This window comes from Aplysia californica, unplaced genomic scaffold, assembly GCF_000002075.1.
Source record: "Aplysia californica isolate F4 #8 unplaced genomic scaffold, AplCal3.0 scaffold00710, whole genome shotgun sequence".
NCBI lineage: Eukaryota > Metazoa > Mollusca > Gastropoda > Aplysiida > Aplysiidae > Aplysia > Aplysia californica.
Window position 1 is genome coordinate 210,991 of NW_004797980.1, and position 8,210 is coordinate 219,200.

Consider the following 8,210-nt stretch of genomic DNA (forward strand, 5'->3'; position numbering starts at 1 on the left):
GAAAAAGAAGGGTATTATTTTACTCATGGACCCATCTCATGCTCATATTATATTCTAAAGCACTTTTCTTGTTCATTTGTATCTGCTACATATTATATCATTTGCTTAGGTTTCGCTGAGACAGGAGGCAGGGAACTCGGCCGAGTTGTCTTGGAAATTCAAATCAAAAGATATGCACTGGCACAATCAGTGGAAAGACCCTCAGCGACATTTTAGAGAGAGTGCAACGGAGCCATCAATGGACATGTCCTGAGTGCAGGGATGTTGCTTCCTGAAACAATGAACAATGAACAATGGGCATGAAATATACCTGTATTATTATGAAACAGAATAAAGAAAAACTCACTGCTGGACATGTCCTTGACCTCGGAGATGTCGTGTGTCGGTGAGTCCGTGTCCTCCTCGCTGGCCTCACCAGAAGGGGAGACTCCCCCACTCTCCATTGTAGCTCCCCGACCAGCGGCGGCAGGCGAACCCGCTTCTAACCCTGGAGACCCGCGGTCGAAAAAGCTGTCCACGGAGTTGTGCAGGCGCTCTAAGGCTACATTCAGCTGGGAGTGGTCGCTGAGACAGGAGGTTACGGGGTACTCGGCCGAGTTGTCTGGGACACTCTGTGGAAGTTTCGGGGTCTTATTTATTTATTTGTTTTCTTTTGGTAAATGTTTAGGTTCCCCAAGTAAGTTGCCCTGGGCCTGCCCCTGCCTCGCTGGCCTTCAATTTTGCCAGTGAGAGCTAGATGTTCAATACCCTTATGTCTATTCAGGTGTCCCAAAAACGGCATTCATCGTTTCCTGATTGTTTTTAACTGAGAGCGTTCCACGTAGGCTTCCTCAAGCACTACCTCATTTGATTTATTTTCCTTCAACAATACTCTTAGCAGTCTCCTAAGAAACGACATTTCTGTTGTTTCTATTTTATTTTCACTGTTTTTTAGTGATTGTCCAGCATAGAAGGGTTGACCATACATAGCATTTCAGAACTTTCAGTTTGGTAGTCGCTAAGATGTTACGTCATAAACATAGGTGTTTAATAGTGGTTTCGATAAAGGACGCCAAGATGAAGGGCGAATCACTCGTCTTGCGATAGATGAGTTCGCGTGGCACCTTTTCCCTCTTGCCCTTTATCTGTCTCCAAATTGAGTCAAATTATTTGATCAATATAAAGAACCAGAATTACTTCAGAGTGTATGGTCTGAGGTTTAATAACTTTAATATGGTCGCTTTTAAGCACAAGGGGGCTATCCCGACAAAATGCTGTTTTGAGAAAATCGAAGGTAAAGTTTTTGCCCCTTGTTCAGTTTCTTTTTTAAAAAAACAAGGAGAGTTTTTTTTCTATAACCAAACAAATATACTCACTAATGAAACCAAACTGTTGTTTTAGGTAAGACAATGCCCACTTTTGGTGTATGTCAAGGTTTCTTGAAACCCCCGAAATCTGGGTTAGCCCGCTTGTTCTTAAAATTGACCATATATGGTCTGATATGATTTTGTGTTAGAATAAAAGAGAGAAGAAGGAGAATTAGCCTCACCTGACACATGGGACCCTGAGTAACGCCACGCGAGATACCTACCAGGGCGTTTGACTTGAAGTTAGGCAGCTTCAAGTTAGAGTTGACCACATATCCCCGGGCCATTATGCTGTACTCATTGTCTGTGGAGGCGGTTTCAGAAGTGTGGTAAACAGTGGCGTTGTTTGTAGTCGTGGTGGTTGTGTCTCTCATGCGGGCGACCTGAGTTTGATTCTGCTTCTCCACAAAGTTTAAGGATTTATCTTTTAGCATTTCGCTCTCTTTTACTGGTAGAATATCATCCTGTGAGTTTTGAGCCTTCGTTTTGGAGGAAGGTTTACTGAGCTCTGAGGTAGAAGCCGTCCCCTTTACATTTTTAAGGTGGACTTCAAAAGTTCTAGTGTCAACTTCCGAGGAGGCAACTGTGGTGATTTCTGAAGTGGCAGAAACTGTTGCTGTATTGGGATGGAGAAGCTTGTTCTCAAGTACGGTGAGCTCCTCAGAAGAAAACTCCCCATCGTCTCCTCCTTCCGCTGGTTCCCTCTGTGACGTCACGTTCTCCGGACTTTGTCTGACGTGGTGGTCACGTCTGTGCCCACCACCTGGGCTGGCCATCTCCCGCGGTACGTCCACTGGACTCCCGTGCCGCGTCATTAGGACGCTGAGACAGCCTGGTGTGTCCTCGGGACGCCACGTCGTGCCGTCTAGGACAGGGAACTCCAGGGATTCCAACTTTTGCCCTGCTGCCGGGCCCGGAGTATGACGCGCTACCGGTTCGACGACCTGTTTGAGAAGGTTCTCGAACACTTCTGAGAGGCGGGTCTCCAGGACGGTGCAGCTGGAACTGGTCGTGGACAAGCGGCCGAGAGAGAGATTCAAACCCGCTTCTAGTGAGTTGGGAGACTGGCCAGCAGATGCTGGAGATGACAGTACTGTGTTGCCTGTGACTGATATCACTCCGGGCGATTCTTTGTGTTCGCTCTGCTCGTTCTCTCCCGTGCTGGAGTTTTGCATCGCTTCTGATCCCGCGTAACTGTCGTCTATATGGGTGGAGTGCGCCCGTATATTGTCTCGGCTTCTTGCAGCACTCCTGAGTAGCTCACTGGATGACCCTACGTGTAAAATTGACATACCTGGGAGCGCAGTGGCCTCATTCTCCTCTAATGTTTTCTTCTCTTTCTCATCTTCCGCCTCTGTCTTTATCTCTTTTTGATTTTCTTTCTTCTTCTCCTCCAACTTCTTCTCCCTTTTCTTTTCTCCATTCCTTTCCGTCTTTATCTTCTGTTCTCCATAGTTCCCATTAACTTCCTCTGTCTTTTCGTCCTTGCCCCTAGGAGCGCTTCGAGTCCCTAGTGTGACGCCATGACCAACATTCTCGGGTCGAGAGCAGCTGTTTTCAGTAGTTACGACTACCTTTATCCTGGCATCATCCTGTCTAGTCGACACGTCCCGCCTATCGACCTTCCCCTCACGTCCAGCCACCAAGCCTCCTGGTCCTGCTGGTATCGATGATGACGTAACCACCTGGCCCGAGTGCGGAGTAAGAGTGGACGTCGATGACGTATGACTGACGGCGTCCACACTGCTTGCAGGAAGTGACCTATCCTGACGCGTCATCGTCACCACGACGGTACTGCTGCTGCAGGGCTCATCAGACGTAATGCTCAGATCGGACGGCATGGGGACGCCATTGCTACCACATTGACCTTGACTTTGACCTTGACCCCTCTCGATGACAGTGATGACGTCACAATCCGCGTCCATGTCCGCCGCCGGGTGTTGTGAACTCTCACCTCTGACTGGAGGATGCTGGTGGAGCAGTTGCCCGCCACCCAGAATGACAGAATGACCCACTGCCTCTGAAGGGTCCGGGAAGGACGGTCCCATAAACAAAAGGTCGTCTAAAGTGAGGAATCTGGCTCCAGGTCGAGACTGTTGCCGCCCTTCTCCTGACGTCACCTGCTGGGAGTCTTCCTCACTGGATGACGTCACCGTGGTCGAGTCTAGTGTGTCGGTGGTGTCAGTGAGGTCGGGCTCCTCGGGGAAGTGGGCCACGTCGAGAAGCGTGGATTGGCTGTGTCTGTCACGTGATGCTGTGGGAAAAGCCTGGTGGGCGGAGCTTGAACTCATGTCGGCCGACGCCCATTGGCTGGGAGAGCTTTGTTTTGCGGATGAATTAGAGAGAAAGTACGGTGGTATATAATGTCTGTTTGTTTGTTTGTTCGTTTGTTTGTGTGGATGGAGGGCTGCCTGTCTGCATATGTGTGTATGTGTGTGTGTGTGTGTGTGTGTGTGTGTGTGTGTGTGTGTGTGTGTGTGTGTGTGTGTGTGTGTGTGTGTGCGTGTGTGCTTGCGCACAGGGAGTTACGTGTGTACAGGCAAATGTGTGTATTTCTTCTTTGTTATTGCGGAAGGGAGGGTGTTGTCTGTTTTTTGTGGGTGTGTGTGTGTGAGAGAGAGAGAGAGAGAGACAGAGAGAGAGAGAGAGAGAAAGAGAGAGAGAGAGAGAGAGAGAGAGAGAGAGAGAGAGAGAGAGAGAGAGAGAGAGAGAGAGAGAGCAAAAAGAGGGGGAGAGTAGGAGGAAGACAATTTGGAGTTGTCCACGTAATGCCTCAAACAGCTGATTTCGTTTTGTAGGCTGAAATGTTCGTTTTTTGCTTCAATTTTCAGTGGGCTTTGGGATGGGGGGGGGGTGATGGAACACGGGTTGAAGCTCAAACTGAAAGCTATCAAGCAGAATAGAAATGGCGCATTTCATTGTGTTGCGGAATTACTTCGATTTGTCTCGTGTTATTTTTCAGATGCATTTTTGGCCATCATATAGATCTGGTTCAGTGAACATTCTGGTTGCTACACATTAAGTGCCGCTTTTTAAAAAGTTCGAGATGATGATGATGATGATGATGATGATGATGATGATGATGATGATGATGATGATGATGATGATGATGATGATGATGGCTTTAGAGAAGAACAATGCAGAGAAAATAACAATGAAACAAAAGCAAGTACATACCTCGTGTCATCGTCTAAAAGCGCAAAAAGCAGCGACGACGTCGAAGTGAGCGCATCTGAGGCGGGGTTGGAAACCGCGACTCCCTGGGTCCTGGCTGCACCTTGTTGTGCCATCTGAAGTGATCCAGGCCCTCCTCCCTGAGAGCGAGTCAGTCTGCCACCTCCTCCTCCTCCTCCTCCACCACCTCCTTCCCCTTGTTCATTTAGTCTGCGATTTTCTTCATTGTCGTTTGAACCACCATCTCTATTGGCAGTACCACCACCACCACCACCACCACGTCTATCATTATCATCATCGCCATCGTCATCATCATTACCATCGCCATCATCAATCTCGTCCTCTCCTACCGGGAGGTCAAAGTCATTGATGTAAGCCCTGACCATTCCTCTGATTTGGTCAACTGGTGGAAAAGTGGATATCTGCAGCTGGGTGTACTTTTCAGCACGCTGAAAGCAGACCCCAAAAAAAGTTCAGAGAAAAAAGCATTTCCTTGTTACCAGCCAAGGATATATAGATTATTCCATAACCTAAGCCTCAACCTACACCTGACCTCGATTCTGACTTAGCACCAGATCCCACCTCCGATCAGCTATTTCCGACTCCAGTGCTTTCTTGTCGTGTCTCCATTTTTAAAAACAGTGAAAACAGTTCATAACAAAAAGTGTGCTTAAGAAGATGTCACATTTTCACTTGTTATAAAAATAGAGATATGACAAGAAAGCACTGTGGTCGCGCATTGACCCCAGGTGTAACCTTGCATTTGACCTTGCCTTCAACGTACCCTCCTGCCACAGACCTTATCAAGTGTAAAGCCTGTGCATAGTACAGTACATGCCCCATGTCCCCACTCCTCAGCCTTCTTCTATACTCATAGAATCCAAAACTTTCCGTACCTATAGGAGACGTTAGGTTTCATTGGTGTGTATATTTGTTTGGTTACAGAGAAAATTCTCCTTGTCTTTTAAAGAAACCGAACAAGGGGCAAAAACTTTACCTTCAATTTTCTCAAAACAGCATTTGTAGGGATAGCCGGAACGATCAGCAGAAGGACTCTGAGGTGGATATTGGAGCTGGGAGCACGTATGGTAATGCCCGGAGGGCTACAATGTTGTTCCCAGGATCAAGTAATCAAGTAATCAAATAGGGAGGGCCCCCTTGTGCTTAAAAGAGACCAGTTAGGGATAGCCCCCTTGTGCTTAAAAGAGACCAATAGTAATCATCACCTGAAGAGAGTTGGACAACACAGCGTGAAGGGCGTCCCGGACCAAACAATCCACGAGGAAGAGGAAGCGACACAGACGGCCACACCTCTCCGCTCGCTCCGCCCCCTTCTCGTGACGTAACCGAGGATCCGGCCAATCACACCACCTGCCCATGCGGATGTCATCTGTATAGGGGCGGGGACTTCCCAGACCTCCGGGGCCGGTTCTGGGTGACAGAGAAGACAGATACGAATTAATATAAAAATTAATGTCGTTTTGACGCTAATACTTACTTACTTTTACTTTTTCATCCTCTGTTGCCGTTAAGCGTCGAGGGGAGACGCAGTTTTCTATGATAGGCCAGCTCCGCAGCTCATTCAGGTGTGATGTTGTTTTCTTAGGGTTTCCTTGACACCCGCGATCCACCTTCTGCGTGGCTGTCCTCTTCCTTTTTAGCCTGACGCTAATAATTTGGTGTAAAGGACGTTAAATTGAGGGTGCTTCTGCTGTTTTCGTTTCGTTTAACTTTTACATGGTCACTTTAAATTAATACCTGTACTATTCATTTATTTGTTTACATTTTGTTAATTATTTTCATGTGTAACTATTTGTAAATTGTATTACTGTTTTCTAAATTTCTATTTGTTTTTTTCCACCCTTTCCTCCCCAAACTACTCTGCTCTTGTCTGTCCTTTATTCTATCTGTAATCCTTCTCCGCATCCGCCCCCTCCCCCCCCCCCCCAATATCCTTTCTTATTTTCTCTCTCTCTCTCTCTTGCCTGTTTCTCTCCACCCTCATTCTTCAGTGCCTATTCTCCAAACACCTCCCTCTCAGCCCGCTTCTACCCCTCCCTTCTCGTTCCATCAACTTCAAAACTTGTCCCACCCACCCATCCAACCAGTCGACTCCACCCCCACTTCCACCCCGCTCACCCCTGCCTCATCCTCTGCATCTTCCTCAGCTCGTTGATCCTCTTTGGCGCCGACTTCCTCCTGACGTCACTCTCCGCCGCCAGGCCCGCCTCGATTACGTCATCCCAGCACGTGCGTGACGTCAGGTGCATCACGATGACGTAGATGCGCTCCAGCTTGGAGTAGGCGTCTCGCGTGTAGTGCTCCTGGTCGTCCATGAACTCTCCCAGTGTGTAGGTCAGCTGTAGAGAACGGACACACGACGTGACAATCATTGCTTTTTGTTTGTTTTAGTAGATGTTTTACGGCGCTCGCAATTGCATAAGGTCATATGAGCGCCAAAGCACTGCTTTGGCAAAATTCATTTTGTCTTTCTTTGCTTTTGATTGTTAGTTGCTGTCTGTTTATTTGTTTGCTGTTGTTTTGTTTTTTGTCGTTGTTTTGAAATGTAATTCCCCACTAACACAAAATAGATCACAGGTGACAAATTCAAGGCCCTCAGGCCCGAATATTATGGCCCGGAAAACAAGTATATCTGGCTCTGGTCGTAGGTGGGAATGGGTACCCGGCCATAGACAGCGAGATGATCTTGTCAGTACGCACTGTATGCTACCAAGGGAGTTGAGGTCGTTTCAGAATGCTCACAGATCTGCTGGGGTAATAGTATAGATTGTGAAGCGCATGGAGCTTGCATTTGAGCCGGGATTTGCGCGACACAAATTATGCCATCTGTCCATCTATTATATTATTATTATTTCTATTTAAAATTGTTATTATTATTATTATTATTATTATTATCATCATTATTATTATTATTATTATTACGTTGACGCCGATTGATTTATGTGTCCACTGACCTCTGGGTCGAGCTGGGCCATGGACACTTCTGACATGTCCAGGCACATGGTCCGGACAAGGAGGAGGGTCTCGGCCAGGGGCGGTTGGCAGGTGAACAGCTGACCGCGGACTTGTCTTCTTGTGCGCCCATACAGGCTCATGTCCAGCTTACTGCCTAGTCTGGAAGAAGGAGATAGATTGTATCAGTAGAGAACGGGATAGAGGGTGCCCACATCCCTCGTGACAAATTGGAGCAGAGGAAGACAGGACTAACGATAACATTATTTAATAAACTCAATCCCACATCATTACTCATCACCACCATTATTTCTAAAATCATCATGTCTCTCAAATCAATGGCTTACATCTTTAATTCTTGAATCTCTATCTGTAACAGTTACTTGTCTTACTAAGTATGCACGTAATACACTATTTATTGGACACTATGATACGTACTTTTTTCTACTAATCAGATGGCGTCAATCTCATATAAATGGGTAAGGTAAAAAAAGAAGATAGATACACGGAGGGAAGTGGGTGGAGAAAAGATACAGAGGTGGAGGAAAAGGGTGTGTTGGAAGAGAGGGAGAACGGAGAGGAAGGTATAGTGCGGTGATCATGAAGATTATAGAGGAGAAGAGGAGGAGGAAGAGGAAGAGGAAGAGGAGGGGGAAGAAAATCAAAAATGATGAAGAAGAAAATGAGTGATGTGCAGAAAAAAAGGAGGTGGAGGAG

The 8,210-nt window shown here is 47.0% G+C and overlaps 1 protein-coding gene across 1 annotated transcript in view; it reads right to left on the reverse strand.

The window, feature by feature from the left end:
* The window catches only part of LOC101859599, a gene marked incomplete in the record, with an annotated part of 43,913 nt that overhangs the window by 25,737 nt on the left and 9,966 nt on the right, over window positions 1–8,210 (reverse strand). The window contains 6 exon segments of the mRNA XM_035972494.1: window positions 347–611; window positions 1,571–3,665; window positions 4,524–4,969; window positions 5,747–5,951; window positions 6,660–6,880; window positions 7,496–7,655. Of these exon segments, the coding sequence (XP_035828387.1) occupies window positions 347–611; window positions 1,571–3,665; window positions 4,524–4,969; window positions 5,747–5,951; window positions 6,660–6,880; window positions 7,496–7,655 (3,392 nt within the window).